The sequence below is a fragment of the Apteryx rowi genome, unplaced genomic scaffold (assembly GCF_003343035.1).
Source record: "Apteryx rowi isolate R43461 unplaced genomic scaffold, aptRow1 scaffold_550, whole genome shotgun sequence".
In the NCBI taxonomy this organism is placed as follows: domain Eukaryota; kingdom Metazoa; phylum Chordata; class Aves; order Apterygiformes; family Apterygidae; genus Apteryx; species Apteryx rowi.
The window spans coordinates 86,527-109,534 of record NW_020450817.1 but is presented as its reverse complement, the minus strand read 5'-3'; the positions used below and the strand labels follow the sequence as shown (position 1 = coordinate 109,534).

The following is a 23,008-nucleotide window of genomic DNA, read 5'->3' as shown; positions in this document are numbered from 1 at the left end:
ATACTGAAAGCCAAGATTCAGCCCATTTTACTTATGTTGAGCATTACTGCATACTGTGACTTGCAGTATGTCCTATTGATTTCAGTGCAGTTCTCATGGCGTACCTTGATGTTAGTAAGACTGACAAATGCGGCCACCCATCCCACTCCTTTTGGTAAAGTGTCTTTTAGGAGGTGATGCAAGGATGTTTGGTTCAGGAACATGATATTTAAAAAGATTCAGTATGGAAAGTACTCTTGCCTCCAGCGCAGGGCTCTGCAGGTGCGGATGCCAGGCTCTGAAAGGAACAAACAGCGGCTCCCACCTAACGCCAGCCCACCGACCCCTGTGCTTAATGGACTCCTTACCCAATCATCCCCTCCCTGCCTTCAGCATTTGATTTACTTGGTAGGAATACTATTTGAGTATTTGAGATAAAACTAACATAGAAAACTAAAGGAAACCACTGCTTCAACTTCTGCCTACTTTCATACTTTCCTTTTTTTTTTTTCCTCCTTTCCAAGAACAAATATCCAAGAGGAATGAAACAATTCTGGTTCAAACTCTTTATAACTAGTTGTATTGACATTAACAATTATTGACAATTCTTGGAGGGGGTGAAAGAGATTTAATCTTCTTTAAACCTACTTCATTGATCACAAAGGATGTAGGAACTGGCTGATGATGTCATGTGACCATATTTGAGAAGAATTTATTAACCCTAAGGGAACCCACAGCCATCTTCTGGTATGAATTTGACACATTAAGGAAAGCCAGTCTTTGGGGCACAGCAATGTTGTCTGCTTGCTCAGCTCAGCTCAGCTCTTCAGCCTTTCCTGAGCATTTTCTCATGGGAGGCCACCTTATCCCACTCCTAAGGTTTGAGGTTCCAGTGCAGAATGAATTTGCCATTTACATAAATAATTTATTCCTCAAAGTACTTTAGCTAGTGCTGCCAAACACTTGCTATGGAAAGCAATTCAAACCTGGAAGACATACAGCAAGTTCATAATATTAACCAAATAAAATCCAGGACATCATAACCACTAAGGCAGTCATAAAGCATGAAAGGCAGTAAAACCAAAAGCAATTGAAAAAAACAAAGGAAAATATTTAATATTTGGTTTAGAGACTTAAAATAGCAATACTGAATAGCTACAGTAATTAATGGATAAACAGATATAGTGAGCTCTGATCTGTGGAGAGAATTTCTCTTGTTTTGGAGTCTCCAAATGGTCCTTGTTTACATATGGTCATAGTTTCACACTGTTCTGATAATTCAGCAACCTTAATTTAAAGCACTAACAGAGTGGTTTTGATTTAGATAAACAGAGTGATGTTTAAAGCCTGCAGTACGACATAGAATTGGAAATTTATTTTTATCACTAATGATTTAGCCCTCCTATTCTGCTGGCATTTGGCACTCCTTCTCAAAATTCACAGTATTCTCACATCCATGGTTTAACCTATCTGATGAGTCTGAATGTTTACTTAATATATTAATCAGCAATGCCTTGAACCTCCTATATAGCCTTTTCTTTGTTTTAAATGGAATTTGTGCTCTCTAGTAGTTGTTTTCCTTCCTATCTCATCATTATCTTTTGCACAAATGTATTATGTAGGAAAAACGTTATTAGGGCAAATTATTTTGTTATGACCCTTACTATGGGCTTGGTCCAAAACCTGTTAATAGGAAATGACAGACTCACAATGACTTCAGTAGATTTCCCAAATAACAGGGAAAAATTTGTATTATTTTCCTTTTATTCTGGGGTATTGTAAAGTAATCTTTTCAGGTAGAACTTGACCTTGATTTAATACAAACCACCTAAGACCCTGAAATCCACAGGCTTTCTGAAACCAGCAGATTCAAATTTTGGCCAGAGTTAACTGGCACTTGTATTTATGGATTTGTTTTGGCCTGGACCAGATAACAGTGTCCCATTGTGTTAGCAGTTTGACAGAACAGACAACTGTGGTCCAGTACCTGGAAACCCTCCTGGCACAGGGAGTTCACTAGCACAGCCAGAGCCTGTCCAAAGCACAGCTCCCGCTGGCTCTGGCTGTGTGCAGCACATACACAAGTACTCACAGCTGCGCCAGGGACGGAGGGCTCCAGGTGACCAGCCAAAACATCAGGAACAGTCAAAGGCAGCTTTGGCAGAGACAAGAGAGGACTCAGTTCTACACAGGATCGTTTCAGGTACCATAACTATGAGACTATTCTTTCATGTCCTGCTCTCTGCCTTGTCTTATTCACCACATACCAACTTCTGCAAGACCTGGAAGGCAGGAACTATAATCTCTTCCAGTACAAAATCCTACAGAAGGTTTACCCATCGCCCTCAATGAAAGTGATACCATACGAAGAAAAATAACATGATAAACACATAGACAAGGAAAGTGAATTAAGATCACCTAGGTAAACGGTGTTCACGCTAGTAATGATATGGACAGACTGTGACAACTGGGACTATGATAAACCCATAAAATGAATTTTGTTGTATTTAAGTTTTTGCCTGAAAATACAGAATTAAAAAACCTAGCTATCCCACCCACTGGAGATGCACTGCATTTAATTTAATCATTTAAACCTAATCAAAATTTGCCTGGTTTCATCATCTTGTTCTGCTAATTTATAGTTCAACATACATTCTGGGGAATTCCCTGTGGTATTCTTCGGTCTCCCTTATCAATATGCAAATTTATTCTTAAGAAAGTGCCCTACTTTGACTAGCAGACATTTTGTAAACACCAGTCATGCCTTCTTTTTATTGAACATTTATACAACATGAATTTTCTGCATTAAAAAAGTGCTCCTTGGGATTCTCTAAGAGTTAAAATTGTAACTGAAAGTATTTGGTTACTCCAGCCATTGTTCAGAATTCTTTCTGAGTAGCAATTTTGATTCCTTATAACTGAAGCGTATTTTATAACATACTCTAGATCTTGAGAGGAGTTTGCTTTAGAGAAAGCCTTTATGTTTTTCTGATTTTACTTCTCAAGACATATTTTCTCTCCCTACAGTAGCACACTACTGTCTTTATAAAAAAGCAATTTCAAACTTGAATCAAAAACAAAAATGTGACAAGATTCCTAGCAACAGCAAAATGGTTGGACCCATGCTAAGTAGTACTATTCAGAGACCAGTAACTGACACAAACAAATGGGGCTTTTAAAATACCAGAAAAAAGCTAACTTGGTCCAGGCCTCTGGTGGACTAAATGCCCATGATCTCTGGAGCAGTATAATTTTACTGTTTTAATAATCAGTGAGTTTCTCATTAATACCCAACTGAATTGGATTAGGTGGCCATCTTTGCTTGTTATTATATTAGTATCATGAGCCTCACTGAGCTCTGAGTCCCATTATCTCAGGCCCCATCCAAACCCAGGCAGACATTTCCTGCTCTGCCCAAGCATATGTACCTCCAAAGAATGTCCCATAGTAAAAAATGAGAAAATTCTCAAACAGAATCTGAGTAATTTCTTTCACTACATTTAATTTGGTTGCTTCACAGTTGTCCCTCACAAAAATAACAAGTGCATTTAAAATACTTCAGTAAAAGCCATAGGAGTTGCACGCCTAGATTACCCAAGCTTAGTTGGGAAATTCACCACATCCCCTACTGAACCAGCAATGACCCTACTGAAACAGACCTTGGGGTGAACGAGAAAACTCTCATATGGAAATGTAGCAAGGCTAAGCATAAGGGAACTTGGCTTGCACAGCAGTATAACAGCAGACAAAATAATGAATCCTTAAATTACTTGTCCCCATTTGCCTCCTTGCAGAGGGATGCTGTTCTTGGTAGCTAAATTTCATGCAATCATTCCCATGCATGAGAGCTGCATGTGGTTGCTAGATGGCAATTTAGTTTTCAGATCATTATGTTGCTATCCCAGAAAACTGCAAATCTGTGCAAAAGAGCTGCTCATTAACTGCTAGTCCGTGAAGTTTCAAAGGGTGTCTCTATGATGTAAGTCCTCCTTTTTTTAAATTTTTCTCCAACCCATATTTCTTAATTCTTAAAAATACTTAGGAAGAGATTTTAAGTGTGTTAGTCCCTAGAATAGCCTCTGATAATATCTGACTTACACAACCAGTTGCCTTACAGTGTACTAGGACATGGAAAATTAATCAGCAGAGACAGCAGGTGTTATGAGCCCCTATTCTTTCCCTGTTACTTGCTAAACAATAACCTTTCTCTGAAAACGAGCCCCAAAAGCCACCCTTTCTGTTCTTGTTCTCCCTGACTCAGCGTATACAGGATCCTAGCAGTACTACTCAGCATTCAAATGATTAATAAGAGAAAACTGATTTTAAAAATGTGTACTTTTAATGCCTGTTTATTGGGCTTCAAACATGCATAGGCCACACGACACCCTTATGGGAGTATTTCATGCCAAGATCCAGTGAATGGTAACATCTAACAGCGGCTCTGACATAACAGTTCTATGATAACCTTAGCTGAGCAGATCAGAAACCTCTGATGTTTTTATCTGAACAGCTAATCAGAAAGCAGGAAGCTCAAAGCATCCCACCCAGCTCATATGCTTATTAGTTCTGAAATAAGAATAAAGTGGATCTTCTAAATACATTTTGCAGGCCACACATTAGCACTCACCTCGGTGTTATCCAATAATAAACCAGAAAATTAGCAGGAAGTCAAATTGTGAGCCTCATCAGACCATTTTCAAAAATTTCTCACCATTTTCAAAACTTAACGTGAATGACGACTTCAATGCAGCAGACACTGTAATATTTAATGGGACAATTTCTGCTCTAAAACAGTCAGGAGGCATATAGGTTTTCCAGGCTAAGGTCCCACATATGCTGCTAGAACTCTACTAACTCTGACTTCCCTTGCCAACTCGGGGATTTCTATGTCATAGAGGCTCACTGATGGTCAGTCAGGCTCTAGCTCTTAAAATCATGCTGAGGAATGTGTGTTTAAGTACTGAAATGCTGTCCTTCAGAACAAAGCAGAGATGTCTGGTAAAATCCAAGATGCTCCAAGAAATACATGGCAGTAGTACAATCTAGTCAGTTCTGTGGCTGACTTGCTATTTTGGAAATGGAAAAAAGGTTAGGATTTGTGGTCTGACTGATTTCCGAAATAAACTATATCAGCAGCTCATATTACATAAAATGTACCTACAATATTAGGTTTCATACCATTTCCTTATACTGAAAATAGTATTTTCAGGAATGATTATACATTTGGGAATTCATATGGGGAAAATAAGACCATTATTGTGCAAAAAACAAAAACCCAACCTTTATTTTTCACAATACATTTCAAGTACATGCAGAACATATTTACATTTCTCCTTAAGGCAAACAGAAATTGGGTTCTTATTCCTGAGTTGCTTAGCACCAGTAGAAATAGCAAATAAAAACCTAGGAAATGTTGTCTCTCCCTTTGAAGCAGCAGCTGCCTCCCATGCAAAATAATTCTGCTTTCACCACATTTCTTTTAATGAACTATTTATACTAATAATCTCTACTGCTGTTTCAAACAGATTTTTTGTATTTCAATTTCTTCACAGAAACATCATGCTAAGATTGAACAAACTTTTTTAGTGTTTGTTATTTCACCTTACAAACTGTTTACTGACAAGACAGCACAGCAGTACTTTACTTCTTCTGCCTTTGCTAGCACATACATCAAGGTCTTCTCTTCAGTTATTTTAAGAGTTTTGTATCCCCAAATATCTAGAAAAACTAACATTATTTTCTTATGTCTCATGTGGGCTAGCTGCTTCTACAATTCTAAGTCACAACCAAGACAAGCATAAGTCCACCACAGTGAATGCAGTTTTATAGGGCTTGATTTCACTAAAGTTAAAGGGGCAAAAAGAGTTAAAAAGCACATTAAAGTGTTGGAATTTAAGAAAAAAAACCTACAAACCAGTTTTTCAATGAAAAAAAAAGCTCTAAATCTGACTAGTTTTTGAGCCATTTGCATTATTTCAAGAATTTAGACATTTGCCAGAACCTAAGCTGCTGAAATTCCATTTAAAGTAAAAAGGAAACATTTTCAAAGAAATTTTGACATTCTTTTACCTTCCTTGACTGGCTCTATCAAAAACTCCTAACTCCAATAGGCACTTTTCTCCCTTGACTTTTAGGAGGACTACAGGGCATGATCCTAAAAGAGAAAACATTCATTAAGTAAAAAATAAAGTTCCTATTTAACGTAATTGTGTAGCCCAAGCAGAAAGTCAATAGGGCAAAATTGACTCTTCAGTGTGCCTTCCTCAGTGATCTGTAGTGTGGAAAAATGTTTTGTTTCAAATTACACTCACTGCTCGCTCTTTCAGGCATTCCTGACACAATCATTTTTAACAGCTTGTCAAGCACACCAAGAGTTCAAGGCTTCTGTTACCATGTAGTCTCCCTCGGTGCCTGTCTCAGCTAATCAATGTCCCTCACAAATAATTTTTAAGCAAATACTGATATTTACAGTTGTTTAACTAAAGCATTCATTAAGAGAAACAGAACAACTGTGACTTGATTAAGCTTGTTTTAAAATGCTTATTAAAGCAAAAAACAAGTAATTTCTTAGTTGTTTTTCAGAGACTTGTTCAAGTTTTCTTCTTCTGCTAATATTGTATGTCTTCCTTCACAGCTATTTCACTCAGCAGCAACACACAACAGTATATTGCATTGGGAATTACACATATCCAAATAGTTAGTTTTAAAGAGATTATCTTTAACAAGGAGAAGCAATCCCACAAAAAATCTGCATCCCACAGGTTTGCCAATTTCTTTTTCCTCTGAGAGATTATTACGAACTAAGCACCTAGGAAAATACAATAAATGAACCCAGATAATAAGAGGGACTTACAAAGTGCCTCACCAGTATCCCATGGGAACTCAAAAGGGAGCTGTCTACTGTTGGTAAGGCATCTCCCAAATGAGACTAAGGTGCCCCCTTCTCTCTGCCCCCTCTCTCCCCCGAGAAATTAAGATGAGTTGCAAAGGCTAAAAAAAGAAACAGTTATTATTCTGCACCTGGCATCACCTCTATACACTGTGAACAAAACAACTTGCTGCAGGTCACGAGAACAGCTGCACTGCATTTTTATTCTCATCTTATTTTCTATAATGTGACCTGCATGCAACTTTATTTCTAACATCAGCACTGCTGATTCTCCAGTCAGTATCCCCCTCTGAGAAGGCGCACTTTTTCAGTGATTGTTTCAATACCAAGATGCTAGAAAATTACAAAATTTTAGAAAACCTTATAGTTCTCCCTGGAACTCCTTGATCCCTAGTTTATTAAAAGAAACTGCACTGTATTCAGACTAAAATACTGTACCCCCTGAAAGTGACTGTTTATCTAGTGACAGTTCACCTCATGCATTTGGGAAATCTTGTCCTGCTACATTGGTTACTTTGCAAAAATCTGGGACACTGACACTTCTCTGCTTCTTGCCTCTTGCAAAAATTGGTCAGAATTGGTTGGAGCTCAGATCTCCATTCACGTTGGACATGGTGGACAAGGGAAAGAGGCATTCATTCAGGCTATGTCTCCACTACCCGCTACACTAGCTGAGGTAAAAAGACGATGAGCCTCTCCAGGCACCTCATCAAGGCAGAACAGTCCAGAGGAACTCATGCTAATACTTCTAGTATTCAGTATAGGTCACTGGCCTTAGAGAGTACTCACTGCGCATCACTGACATAGTCTGTGTCTCAGCTTGTTCAGAGTGGTAACTTGCACTCTTCCGACCTCTGATTTGAAGAATTAGCTCTACCTGCTCTTTTGAAGATGATACTGTGTTATCACAATCTGAATTCCTTCACGCAGAAGGGAGATGTGGGTAGAAATAAATTTCTGGATAGTTTTGAAATGCTACTCCCAAAGGCATCAACTTCCACAAGCAGAGTAAGAGACACTGCTCTTTCTTACAGTGCAGATGAAACAGATTACATCCAGTTTATTTATAAAAGTTTTATACACCTGAAATATCACAAACATTTACAACTTTCCTGTTTTCTTCTGAGTTCTGAAAAGATCAAGTCAGACAATTACACTGCTGTCTCCTTTGACTCTGATGTTTGTGGTGGCTTGAAGTTCAGTATCTCTTTATACGTAATACCTGGAAAACAACAGAAGAAAAATAGTGCTGCTGGTAAACTGAGAAAAGGGGCTGCACAGACTTGAGCAAGGGGCAACTGCCAGCATGGTAAGGCTTTCATCTAGGTGAGGAAGAGAGGCAAAAAAGGTAGAAAGAGTACAAAGAGTAAGGAAATCAAGGTCCATTTTATCCTAAGTCACCATTTCAGATTTGAAGAAGCAGCCCAATACCAAAATGTTGTAGGTGCTTTCCAAGGGATGCGAGTGGTGGCTTTACAATGCAGTGGGCATTCTTCAGCAAGATGTGCTGGGCATAGCATAATTAAAAATCAAGTTCTCATTTAAAAGTCAAAATACAACCTTCCAAAGTTGGATAAAAACTAGATTCAGAGGTAAATCTCTGCTGAGACAGTCTCTCTCAGTGACAGAAAAGAGCTAACTTAAAATTAAGGCTAGCAACAGTTGCAGCCCTGAAGAGCCATCAGTTTAAGAAGCTGTTTCCTGTTCTACATACTGAAAGGAACAAGTTACAGAAGTGACTTCTCTCCTACATTGCAGCAGATGGGAGGAAAGACACACGGACAAGTAGAGGAGAGAAGCCACTATTAGAAGGAAGAGAAGAAAACCTTTGGGGTTGGCTCCAGAAAGATCTGATGAGAGGAACACTGATTTGTCAACAGTGTTTCTCAGTCTTACTGCTGTCTACTTACTCCTTTACTCTACGAGTTATTTGGATGACCTTTCTATCTGTTCCTTTTTAAAACCATCACAAAACTGAACTCACGCTTCCATTCATCCAGTGGAAGATCCATGTTATCAAACGTGTCATCATATTTCTCAGCTTCGATTTCTTCCTCAGGATCATGAACAGGTTCAAAGTAAGGATGCATCAAAGCCTCAGCTGCTGTGACTCTCTTCTCTGCATCTAGCACCAGCATCTTCTCCAAAAGGTTTACAGCTATTCAACAACAACAAAAAAACCCCATTACATTCAAATCATACCACCGATTCCAGCTTGTACACAGTAATGTTGCCCCAGAGATATTTTAAATAAATACAGAGTTACAAAACAGAATCACTGGGTGTTTGTTCTATAGCCACTGGGGCCCATCTGCACCACACAATACAGTGCTGTGAACAAGCTGGGACACATACAAAGCCTGATGCAAAGCAGAGATGCTCCGCTGCTTCCAAAAGCAATACAGCCACATCACCTCAGCTGGTGACTCTTCAACTTCTGGCTCCAGAACCACTGCATTTAGGGTTGCACAGGTGTCTTTGCACACTGCTGCCACTGTGTTGTGGTTTTAGGGTATATGATGACTTGACAGCAGCAGAATGAACAGATGGATGAAGAGCTAATGAGAATTGCTCTGCATGTGACCAAATCCAAGCCCTCAGCCCCACCAGTACACTTTGAGGCGCACTGCAGCTCTCCATGATCAGAGTCTCAGCACAGACTTTATCTGCTATGTATTCTGGACCTCAGATGAAACACTAAAAATCTATGAAAATCTTGTATATTCCTCACCAATGGATTTTGGATCAGGTACTATGTGAGACTATCAGAATGGGTAAGTGTAAGCAGACAAGATGACAGATTTGTTTATTCTCCCTTTTTCTATTATGTTCCTGTAAGAATGTTCCTGGGTCAGGTGGAACACTGAAAGGGGAGAGACAGCAGCATGCAACAGGGAGCTGCAACTCTTGCCTGTCACATCACGGATTCTCTCCAACCTTTTCTTCCAGAGCATGCGCAGCTGTTCTCTATGAAAGGAGCAGCCAGCCAGACTCAGAGGTGACGGGAAGAAACTTCCGAAAAACTAAATGGAAATGTGTGGAGTTTGCTGTAGCTCAAAAGGTCAGTGAGTTAACTGAGCAGTCAGGTAAGAGTTGCTTATCGATCCTATTGATTTCCATTGCAACTGACCTTATTATTTTAACTTCTTAAATAGAGAAGACCCAATTATCCTAATTTATATTTTAATAAAACCTAGCTTTTTGAGTGCTCAGTTTGCTGGAGAACAGATAAGGTTTGGGCAGATCCATCTCAAAGCTCTGCCTGACTGTCATGTCACAGTTGTGCATACTTGGTATGCTCTTCTAGCTGTTTATATCTACCAAATACAAGCCAGTTCTTAGGAATGCACAGATGTTTCTCAGAAAGTATTCATTCCATCACTAAAATGTCACCTTTCTATTTGCTTGCATGTCTATTATGGATCAGATTCAGCTTTCAGAATTATATTTCAAATATAATACATAGAAAAATTTATTACAGATATTTTGTTTCCCAGGACTCTTGAGAAAGCAGATCCAGCAAAAACATCAAGCATAGGCTGGATCAGAGCCTAAAACACAAAACACTTCTTTTCCAACTCTTCAGGAAACATCTGATTCCTGGCAGGGTATAAACTTGGTTAAGTTTAGCCCTTAAAATCAAAGTTATGAATTATGGGAAGCAAGAGGTAGAACAGCATGAGAACCATCACATAACTGTCATGGTTAGCACATGACTGATGTTACTGCTGCTGCCTCCAATACAAACACAAGAACAATACAAATTGTACACATCCACACAAACTTTCTTACCCAAAGGATTCGCATACTTCAAGATGGATGCAAAATCTTTTTTCTGAACTTTTGGGAGGCTTTTGATATAGTTTTTTGCCTTAAAAGAAACATGAATTTTGAATTAGAAATTTGAGTTGTTTGTAATGTGACAACATTAACTTTATGCTTAATAGGCAACTTTTAATGATGCTTTGATACTGCATTGTACACATGGATTTGTTAATTTTTTTCCTATAAATGCTGATTATATTCAGATTCTTGCTGAGAAGAACTTTTTTAATCAAGCCTTATGATTGTGATTAAGAAATGATATTTAAAGCTTAAATTATTAGTGCTCAATATTTAATAAATTAATTAGAATAAATATGTAGGCATCATTTGAAAGAATAAAAGCCATACTTGTGTTTACAGGAATCTTTAGAAGTCTATCTGTTAAAGTAATTTGTTAGTATTTAAATTATACAGTTAGTCTAATGATTAATTTTAGGTGCTTTATAGTAGGGGTTTAAGGACTCCAGAAAGACATCCACACAAGGACAGGAAGGACGAAGTCAGGGACATCTGCAGAACAAGTGAGTTTTCTGAATAGGTTCATATTTTCAGTATAATTCCAGGAAAGGCAGTAATACAGTTGATGCCTAGCTGTTTATATGCTACACACTGGGAACTTTAAAGTATTTAAATGTATAGAATTTTCAGGTGTTCTAATCATTTTCTGGCTCCCCTTAATCTCCTGTAGTTATTTTGGGTGCCCAAAGCACTTCAAGGTGGATATGCACCATCAGTGGTCATTTCAATATATTATCTCAGTCAGTCTAAAAACTGAGCATGGCTTAAGTAAAATTAAGACTCATAAAACAAACTGACAAAGCAGAATACTCACATCTTGACTCTGCAGTTTTTGAACAAAATCTTGAGTTGGCGTGCCTGTTATTTTCATTATTTCTGTGAGTTGGTCCAGATCTGAATACCAGAAATAAGGAACAAAGTCTTTCACCACAGCAAAATTAAACACCTTACAAAAATTGTGTGTTTCTTTGCAATTGGAGAATAAAGCAGAAATCAGAACAAAACAACTGCAAATAAGATTCATAAAAAATGAGGTGAAAGTTCTCCATTTCTCTTGCAAAGGCAAAGACACTGAAAGCACCTGAAATAAAGTATCTTATAACTTGGGAACACACAACTGAATCATCTGCAAACTCCTCTAATATTATCTGGCCTCCTCTAATACTTTTGGTCAAAATTGGTCCAAAAGTTATTAAGTTTCCATATGTTGCATGACAGATAGGTAGAGGAGATCCTAGGAAGAGGAGAGACCCTCATTAACATTCCCATAGAGGAAAAGGTCGTATTACAAATTCAATAACCATCTGTTTGATGGTGTGTCTGGACAAGCATCACATACCATATCCATTGCCCTGGTCTATCCAATACTAAGGCAACTAAGCAAGAGCAGCCAGAGCTATTGTAGAGGCAGGCAAAGTCATAAGGAACACCAGACAGTAGGGGAAACAGAATAAAAATCAGAGGAAATCAGTCTTTGTTAATTCTTCTCCACACTGAGCAACTTAAGAAAAAAAAAAACCTTCATTCTCCTCCTCCTCCTCATTTCCCACCTGCTTTGCTTGATTCCACATGCTGAGATGCTGGAAACATAGTAATTGGGATAACGCATCAGAACAATCCCTAGTCTTCTGTGTCCTAAAACAGTACAGATTAATCAGCAACAATATTAGCTGTTTCAAAGAAGAACCACCATATTTACAGGGGGGCTAATGCTGTAGAGAAAACCTTTGCGTCTCATTTGCTACTTTGATCACCCAGACTTAAAGCACATACAAATTCCACAAACCTCTGCAGAAAAAGGAAATGGTGGGTAATGCTGATCAAACAAACATACAAACAAAAAATCCCATACCAAGTTTATCGGAAAACCTATTCATAAAAAAAAAAAAATCACTAAAAAGTTATTTATTTTTTTCCTCACCTACTCACAGCTGAATTCGTAGCTGTATTGCCCTGACAACAGGTAATACTGATCCATACATCTGAAGGCCAGCAGGAACAACTACACTAGGATAATTTGCTTTTTAACACTGGACATAGAATTTCAGCAATAATTCTGAAATATCCAAAATACAATACAACTAAATACTAGCTTTTATACTCTTATATTTACAGTGCAACTTGAAAATTATGACTCATTCATTTCTTATTTATGCACCAGAATTTTCAGGGTTAGCATTAGTCGAGAAATGCTATTTGTTAGTCAACTGTTGTCCTTTAGCTGTATTTTACTATTTTGTGTTAAAAAGTGACGCATACTTAAAATCTGTACAGCTGAAATAATTTGATGTATTCTCCTTTTCCATAGCCCCGTCATTATTTTTTGTAAATACAATCTTCTTTTATTATGTTTTTCCTCACAGACAAGAGAATAATAAGGTCCATGCAATGAAGTTCTAACCTTACAAGTACGTACTTAAATATAGAGCATATTTATAAAAAATTTAAACAAGTATTCGCAAGGTCAGCACTTTATTGATTACAACTCCACAAGGGGAAAGCAGTGCAAAATGATTAGGCTGAGCTGTCAAACATGCAAAACATATAAACAAAAAAAATAAAAGTAAAAAAAATTCCTGCTGTCCTCTATTAACACTGGGTAGCTATCACAACTATCTCGAATGAAGTATCACTTACATGTTTAAGTGTGGCTTGATCTTAACTATTTTCTTAATTCCTCAGCAATGAAATGATATGACACTGTTTTCTGCAAATCTAAAATATCTTATCAGACCATAACAAATTTTGATAAAAGTCTCAAAAAACATGAAATGAACCAGCATGTGCACAGAAGTCTGCACACCACACCAGACTTCTCTGAACATGTTCTGGGTTTGGGGAACCTACTACTAAAAAAAAAAAAAAAAAAAAAAAAAAAAGCCTTTTCTATGAACACCGAATCATTCACTTGATTCAAGACACGACTCAAAGATCATCTCTCTCTAGTAAAAAATGCTCAGTAATACCAGTTTTAATTTGCAGATGTGTAAACTTGGTACAAGTATTAAATAACCAACAAATTAAAAAGGTGAAAGTCAGTTTACTATTATTTTTAATTTATGCTCATCAGTTTCTGAATAGACTTACTACATTGCACAAGCACCTATCATCATTTTCTTATCTTAGTGCCATAAATTCACTGAGAAAGGATACGATCGTTTCCTTTGAACAGAGGCCTCCCAGTTATCATCTCAGCCATTATACAGCCGACAGACCAGATGTCAACTGAAAGAAAAAACCCAGCAACATTAAATTGCTGAATATTTGTCCATTTAAATACAGATAAAGTTTAATTTAAAATATATTTTAAAGAAGTGTAATGTTTACATTTACAGTCTTTTATAAAATAAATGTGTGCCCTGCAGAGTATGATAAGCAGTATACATAAAACCGTTAGTCTTTTTGATTAGCAAACAAAAGATCATCTGATATTATGCAGAATCAGTTTCTCACTAACAAGCAAATGTATGTAGGAAGTAATTTTTCTATGCTTTCAAAACTTCCATGGTTATCTTGGTATTACTTGAATCCTCTCCTCCTGCCATTTTTCCCTGTCAGTTTGAGTTACAGCCTGCACATCTTGCAGAAAGATTATAGGCAGTGGAGAGCACAAGAATGTAGACCAGACTGTTACATCTGTATACTTTTATAGTGCTTTTTTCCAATAACCTCGGGACTTTCTGTTAGTCTCAGACAGTATACAAACAAAACCACCCCCAAAGTATTACCTGCAATTTATCTACAAGGAACTATTTCAAAATTATATTATTATTTCCACCTCCAGTTTCTTATTCACTTCAGAAACAAAGACGTGGCTATATATCGCCTGATTCAGTGAATGCTTCAGCTCTGTTAAGACTTTTCTGAAAAGATGCTGACCTGTTTGTGTATAATGCATCCAATTAAGTATGACCTCTGGGGCTCTGTACCACCTTGTAACCACGTAACCTGTCATCTCACTGTCTGTATGCCTTGCCAATCCAAAATCCAGAATCTGTAATGAAATCATAAAGAACATCCCGATCAGACAACCTAGATACCGATTTCATACAGACTTTCCAAATATGGAAAATAAAAAAAAAGAGCAGTCTGCAGAGATTGGTTTATTTCTGCATCTTTTGCTCATTAAAGTGTCTTGTTCTTATTATCAAAATCAAGACAGAAGTAGCAAGGAATGTTAGAATTATTTTTTCACATCAGATACTCCTATAGCAACACTAAAAGTTGGAACACTACCAGTAAAGAAAACAATAAATGCTTCAATTTTGGTTATAAAGATACAGGTCAGATTCAATGCAAAAATTCCCTGACCATAGAATGACTATCATATCTTGGCAGGGCTGAAAGAACAACATCCATTCTAGATGGTTATACGGTATCCATTGATCTGATATCCCAGGTGGTACAATTTTTAAGAACAGTGTTCTAATAATATTCTGAAATAAGGAGATACCATTATCTTCATTTTATGAATAACTAATACAAAGAAAAGCTTTCTCAAGGTCACACTGAAAATCTGCAATAAGAGTAGGGAACTACCATTATTTTGTTCCACTGAGTTCCAACCTGCTGCTTAATTACAGAACAATCCTCTGTAAGAAATGCAAGGTCAGTACAATTTTTTAAAGGATTATGTACAATTCAGCTTATTCCTGAAACTCAAAGATATTTATCTTTAGCTCCAGTAAAGTCGACAGCAGCAAGATTAAAAAGAAATGTTACAGTCTTTTGTCAGCTTCTACAAAACTGGCTAACGTAAGGGCCCAGCTGTATGGACCATCAAAAGATATATTCAGCCAATAGTGAGGTCCATTCCTGGAATGACAGTCGGTTTGTAATTTATCAGTAAATTCTTGATACTAACAGGAGAAGACGGGTCCTTGGGTGAGGAAAAATTATTCAAAATCAATCATCATCCACAGATACTCGAATATGTAGTTTTGCATGAACAGCCACTAGTTTCCATGTGTATCAGATTTCATATATATGTATTTATGGAGAAGAAATTTTCACTAGAAGCACCTGTGTATCACGGTACCAAGGGTGATGGATTTGTAATGCTCTCACTGTAATTAAACATTTAAAGATACTTAATTTTTCAACTGGATAGTTTCATCATTCCTTGGCACTAATAAAGAAGGAAAAATATATTTTTATTCATGGATCAAGAGTAGAAAATATGTTATAGCTTATCTTCACTGCCACATTTAAAACATCATTTCCATCTCTCCCCCATAGTTGCTGATTACCTAGCCATTTAAAAAAAGGGAATGAGATGCAAATGGAGAGCTGTTTATTGTTACTAATAAAATGCAATTGACTATGGCAGAAGTTACCACTCAAAAACTTTACACACTGAAGAGTTGCTGGAATCAAAATATTTGCAATAGCAAAATACACTTTTACATACAGCTTTCAAATTTATTATATACATATTTTACATTATGTCTTCCCAGTAGCATCAGAGAGGAGAGGGGAAGAAAAAAGGAAGTTTTGCATAACAGCTCAAAAGCCACATGTAATACCATTTTTTCTGACGCAACTTTCTGGGACTTTTCCATACTAAAGTTTGTGAGTTGGAGTTGGAGACACCTGAAGTATAATTTGGGTTTGTATTTTTGTAAAAGCAGAAAACGACAGCAAGAATGTTTTTGTGCTATGCATTAACTTTAGGATTTTTTTTCTATTAAAATATTCATTTCATCTCATGAGCAAATTTATCCTTTTAGTATTTAATGTTAACATGGTACCACTTCAAACAACAGTATTCACATAAAACTATTATTCTGATACTCTGCCTGATCTCCAACCTTTGAGCTAGAACTTCCAAGGCAATTTTTAGAGCAAGTTTGACCAAAATCATTTTTATAACTTTGGAATACTGAAAGGGAGAGCAGATTTCCTTCAGTTCCTCATGGATGAGCTCTCCTTGTCAGCAAACTTAGTTTTCCTAACTTGCTTCAACAACCATAACAAAAATAACTTGTAACTTTAAGACTGCAAAAAGGGCAGGCCTTTCCCTTATGGCACCCTCCAGTTGAGAGAGTCAGACCAGAGAGTCAGAAAGCTCATTTGGAAAAATGAAATTGATTACTTATTAATTAATTATTAATTCAGGGAACTGTTTCAGCTTGACTCCAGCCACATAGTTGTTAGAGACAATGCAAGGGAAGCTGCTAAGTGCACAGACGTGGGGAAAAAGGATTGGACAAACCCTGCCAAGTATGATCTTGTGCCAGTGTAAACTGACTTAAAAGTACACTCAGAGTAGGGTCACATTCTACACATTATACCTGGACTGCACACACACAGTGAAAGTGCAAGTGAAATCTGAATTATTCTGGTATAAGTGAGATCAGAGTTAAATCCTTATTTTTCTTATGCATGCTCTCAACATGTTACAAGTTGCTTTCTGTTCAAAGACTGGAGTAGTGTTTTAACAACCAGTACTTCCTAATTACAGATTTGCATATTTCTTCTGTATATGATATCAGAAATTATTGCAAAACCCTGGACTGCAGAATTTGCTCTGACCACTGAGAAACATGAAAACTAAGGCTACATTTTCCCCTTGCCACTTCACAAAAAGATCTTCTAATACAGAATTATTTGCCTTGGTTTATCTAAAAGTGTGAAAATATCCAAGGTAACAGAAAAATAAGTTGTGTTAAGTACGGAAATACAGTGATCATATCATGAAAGAATGTCCTTGACTTGGGCTGCATCTCAAAATCTAATCCTATAGCTCAGTGGCAGGGTGTGGGGGGGTGAAGGGTACGTGTGTAACTGGTTTTTCCAGATTCTCTTTTTTTCCCCATCACACTGGGACCTACTCACAGTTTGACAACATACTTCCAAAAGCCAGAAAGAGACAATGGCTTTTTGTCTTAAATAGGGAAATCCTAAAACAACAGGATCCTGAGCATTCAGACCTGTTCTACCAAGTATAAAATTGTATTACAACAGCTACGTGCATGTGTATCGCTTGTACATTATACACTAAAACACATTTTTGCAGTGTTCCACCCACTTTCATTTTATTTAATTAAGGGAGAGCTTTACAACCTTTGATCTGTTTCTGTATCTCCCAGCTTGCAGAGTTAAGACTTCTTGTATTTATTCTAAGCTGGAATTCTCACATAACCAAACACTTCCCATAAAGTCTTACTCATCTCTTTTAAGGAGGAAAGTTTGGTCTTAAGATCTAAGCGTAAACTGAAGACTTACATATTAGGAGACAAGAACCCTCATTCCAATTTACTGTTGTTTTGTGAAGACGTATAGGCCAGTCACGATTCAAGCATAGGATAGAAGTTTGATTTTGTAACTAACTGAAAAACATGGACTAGCCTTACAGACTGCTAGAGCTATGAGAAGATAGCTAACAAAAAATAATTCTAGAAAATTAATAATGATCTATTAAAATATGAGAATAGAATTAACTGGGGATTGGAAACAGTATGAGCCTCCTCTCTCTTCACCCAAGAGAATAAGCTATATTCTTAAAATGAGCAGTGGTAAGTACTACAAAATTCTACTTAATAATGAATTTTTTGCTTTTTTATAGCAAACTCATTGTACACAGATAAACAGATACATTTTGCTAGGTCAGGATACTTTGCATATTTCTTTGCATAATTATTGGAGTACAAATATTATGTTCTCTAACAGGCTGAATGACTGGAAGATTCCCAGGACAGATAAGAAACTGAATAATAAAATCAAGCAGGTCAGATTCAGTATTTCAGTTTAATGATCTAGAAGGTGGCTTGAGGTGACAGTACTTCCATGTACAGGAGATGAATTACTGTTCAGGTGGACTCTACTGAGAACATATGCAAGGAAGAATCAGCTGGAGTGGCAGCATCCACATTTCAGGACAGATACCTCCTACAGCGAGCGCTACAGTCCTGGTCCCCAAGAGTGCCTGCCAGCTAAGTCCAGTTTCCATGCTGGGAAGGGACTTGGGTGTGCATCATTCTCCTACCTGCCTTTGGAAGAAAGCTCAGATGGGTAGGACAGGAGGGGGTATATGTCAATATTTCACCCCACTTTGGATAAGCAGGAAACAGGTAGTGCAAGAAATACCATAGAGTGCACCAGCTTTGCAGTGTAGAAACAGAAACACCTAATAGCTGAACTACTGGAGCTCAATTAGCAACTGTCTCCCCTTAAAGAATTTTTTTTTCCAGTTAAGAGCAAAAATCAAGCAGAACTGATATACGCCTGCTAGAAAATATACTGTAGTCTATAAGCAATTGATACTAATGCTAGTTCTAAGTTTTAATAGTGAAAAAGGAATCACTTAAAAACAAAATTACATGTTCTTGTTTGTGCTGAGCAGTATTTGATTCCTCTTATGCCTCTCTGAAGTGATTAGCTGCAACATACCATAAAAACAGTTCTCCATTACAGCTCTTAAACACGATTTTCTTCTTGAAAAGTCTTTTTAATTAAATAACTGCGTAGCAATATAACAGTATTCACTGCAACTTACATATCACACATGAAAAAGTTGATTATTACAGTTAGGCACGTGCACTTGCCTGGTCCCACAGCTGCTGCACAGACTGCTGCATAAACACCAAGCCAGAAGATGACAGTTTCAGTTCTTACGCTGCCCTTCACCTAGCTGGAGGTACTGAAGTCACTAATCAATCCAACAATATCATGAATATAACCGGTGGCACAGATGTACTTACCAGCAATCATCCTCTGGACATCTAGGGAGTCATATGAACTAATCCTCAGCTGTTCTCCATTAACATCCTATACTAGTTTCCCAGAGCATCCTATCTGGACTTAATATCTTTATAACTGATATTCTGGGCAACATTTCTAATTAGAGGCACAGCCATTTCTTGTCCTTGGCTCCATAATGATCTTAGAAATTGATCATCGCATCTGCCATTTGTATGAAACATACATTTATTTCCATCAAGGACATACAAATAGGAGACTACTGAATTCTCAGTATTCAGGGCTTTATTTCTTAAATAAATATTTAATTCAATTAAATATGGTAACTAAAGTCAGACAAGTGGGAAAATAATTATAAGGATCAGTCTCCCATAATTTTTTTGAAGATTGTTACCATTGTCTGTCTGATCCCCTTTCCTTTAATTTTCCACTACTCAATACTTCTCAAAACTCATGGGTTGAAATCCTGGACTACCACTGAAACCAGTTATCAATGTCTACAGCTTTTGCCCACATTGTTTTCTATGGTGTATTTCTAATATATTTGATTATTTGTTTCAAATAAACATTTCTTACCTTCAATTCACAGTCTTCATTTACTGCCAGGTTTCCAGGTTTCAGATCCTGTAGATATAATCAGATTTGAAATGGATTTTATTTATTTCTTTTGCAGCAGACAGAAGAAAGCACACTTTTTAAAAAATAAAACATTTATTTCATTTAGGTTAAATGGCTTTCATACAACTACCTGGAACAGCAACAAGTAAAGCAATGTCATCAAGCTAAATCAGAAGATTAATCATAATAAAGAATAGAAGCAAGGACACAAATTTGAATAGATATATGACTTTTTTCCCGTTATGTTCCTCCCCTCCCCAAAAATTAACTTTTGTTCCATTAGTAAGTAAGTCAGAAAAATACTTTCTATCAAAAGAACTCAGTCATCTTAATGTGTATGTGGTTTGAACATAAATGTGAACCATTTAATACTACCACAAAGTTAAGGATTCACATATAGCCAAATGGAGAAAAATAAATTTCCTTCTCTACTTCTGGACTGTACACACTGAATATCAAGATCTACTTAAAAAAGACTCCATATCCTGATATACCTAGAATGGTTATTGAAGGAATTAAACAAGATTTTAGGATCATATATAAAAGCCTATATTCTTTTCTGTAGGAAAATGAAATTCCTAACAAAAAAGTCAATTGAATGAAGACCGCAACATTAAAAAAAAAAAAATTACCAACTCTCTGTAACTACTGTGGAGACTTTTACTGATCTTCAGAAGTTGTATTGCTAAGTTTAGCAACAAAGGGAAGAGTACTGGCACCATTTAAGAAGATTTTGCAATGTTAGTGTTTCTTAGATATTCACAGTTACAGAGATAAGTTTTCCTTTGGCTTTTGCAAACCTTTTTTTGTCACACTTTAGCACACAAGATGTTTAGAGGAATCTTCTCTCAGAACTTAATAATCACCCAACAGTTTCACACAGGATATGGATTGAGATCAGAAGGGCCTGAGAGAGAAACAAAGGGGTGCAAAGGAATCGTCACGAGACTGAGAAGTTCAAGAGTCAGCAAGAGGGAGCTCAGAAAAAGTCGGAGCAACTGTGAAGTTTAGACCACGATTACAAGAGTGGTGGAAGTGAAAATATCCACTTATCAAATTATTCTGGCAATTGTCATAACTTCCATGTCCATCTTAAACCTCCTGTACAACGTGCGCTTTCTGTGGTGCTCCTGATATTTTGTTATGAAAGGCCAGTTCCTACTGTTCTGATGTAAACGGAGTCTTTGGGGAAGCTATGCTACTTGGCACCAGGAGCATACCATTCAAAACTCATCTCTTCCACAGTGCAGAAGTGATTTTACGCAGGCAGCAGGGATTTAAAAAGAATCAGAACACCCAGTTTCATTTCCCTCAGAAAAAAATGAGGTTTTCAAGGCTCTAAAATGTTGGGTTTTCTTTTCAATTCCCATGTGTTCACTCTTCCCCTAATACTTCTAACATTAACGTGATGTTTAAACAACATTTAATCATTGCTTTTAAAAGTTTACTCTAACCTTTGTTAGAAAAGCAAGAAATCTATTCATCTTAATTTACATGCTATTTTCTCTCATGGGAACTTAAAAGCTTTATGAACCTGAGCTTTTAAGAAATCTATAAGATTTTAAGAAATCTAAATCTAAACTGACTTCAGTGCAACTTGGGTGCCCAACTTACACTGATGTAGCCACACCATTGCTATTAAACAAAAAAACCAAAGGCAAAATCAAAATGAAATATCATAAATAGAAGTTCAGGCATATTTATGTGCATGCTTACACATAAATACCAATAACATTATCAGAATATAAACATATTTTTTATTATTTCCACTTACCCTGTGAATTATGCCTGATGAGTGAATATACTGTAAAAAAAGAAAATATTTTTTAGTTAATGACTTTTAAAAGTTGCCCGAGGGAGAAAAAGTACTTTTTCATGGTGCTAAAGTGCCTTGAAATTAGAAAATGTTGATATATTGTGCAGAGAATCTTTTTATCTTTGTTTAGCTTTAACTCTCAGTAAATGAGCATGAGTTGTATTATACAAAAAAAGAATAAAATGGTGTTCCAAAGGGAATATGAGCAGATAGGTTAGAAGCAGTGATGATCAATAAGATAAACATTTATAACAGAAATTCATATATATTTTAAAATATATATATGAATGAATATATATATGAATGAATATATATATATATGAATAACTATATACTTTCTGCCAAGGTCATTATAGAATGATTTCAAGAAAAAGTCTTAACTGGACTCCTAGATCACACTTCAGGTCACAGCTTTCTAAAGAAAAAATAATTACTGAAAATAAAGCTAGTATTTTGCCCTCCCCTCCCCTAATACCTAGGTATCAGTAAAAGAGTCTGAGTATTCCTTCAGATCATATAGCTCTTCTAATTCCTTCCATACATAAAATCCTGTTTCCAGTTAATTTTGGTACTGCTAGATATGTATGTTTATCAAAATTAACCCTATTTTATATATCAGAATTGCTCTCTTGCAAGAGAGATCTCAACTGTACTATCATAGTTTCAATTCCTATGCTTCAGCAGGACTGCATTTTAAGAAAGCATTTAAGAACACAATGAAGTCTACTTGAGGTCTTAATTGAAAAGTCTTGTTATATGCTTCAATACTTCCTGAATGAAAAATCTAGAAGTCATGCTACAAGATGCTTTCCCTTATCATAACCTTCCCAATGATCTTTTTGAGGGCTCTCAAAAGTCAAACCAACAAACTGGACGCCCAAGACTAGTTCTTCCGGGAAGCCCTGAAATGAGACATCTGATCAAATACAGATGTCTACACCTGTGTCTGTCACCACAGCCTCCCCATTACAAATGGAAGGGTTCTCTGGTTCCCAGTTCCTTTCACCTGCTGAATAATGCCCTAGAAAAAACTGTTTTCTCCACTGACTATCAAGGGAATCGCTAGTAAGTAGTTGAGACGCAGATAACTGTTTTGCAAGTACTGAAAGGCAGAAAGTGAATCACACCCTTGATACTTGTCTTAAACTGACTTAAAAAGGCTG

At 36.8% G+C, this 23,008-nt stretch overlaps 1 protein-coding gene across 1 annotated transcript in view; it reads right to left on the bottom strand.

Moving 5' to 3' along the window:
* Positions 1-5,259: 5,259 nt before the first annotated feature.
* Positions 5,260-23,008, bottom strand: part of MAPK12 (mitogen-activated protein kinase 12) — a 44,277-nt gene continuing 26,528 nt past the window's right edge. The window contains exons 5-12 of the mRNA XM_026081523.1: positions 21,804-21,833; positions 19,988-20,035; positions 14,591-14,705; positions 13,865-13,936; positions 11,526-11,605; positions 10,661-10,739; positions 8,853-9,026; positions 5,260-8,090 (exon numbers count right to left, since the gene is read on the bottom strand). Of these exons, the coding sequence (XP_025937308.1) occupies positions 8,020-8,090; positions 8,853-9,026; positions 10,661-10,739; positions 11,526-11,605; positions 13,865-13,936; positions 14,591-14,705; positions 19,988-20,035; positions 21,804-21,833 (669 nt within the window). The 3' untranslated portion in view covers positions 5,260-8,019. The remainder of the gene's footprint in view (positions 8,091-8,852; positions 9,027-10,660; positions 10,740-11,525; positions 11,606-13,864; positions 13,937-14,590; positions 14,706-19,987; positions 20,036-21,803; positions 21,834-23,008) is intronic.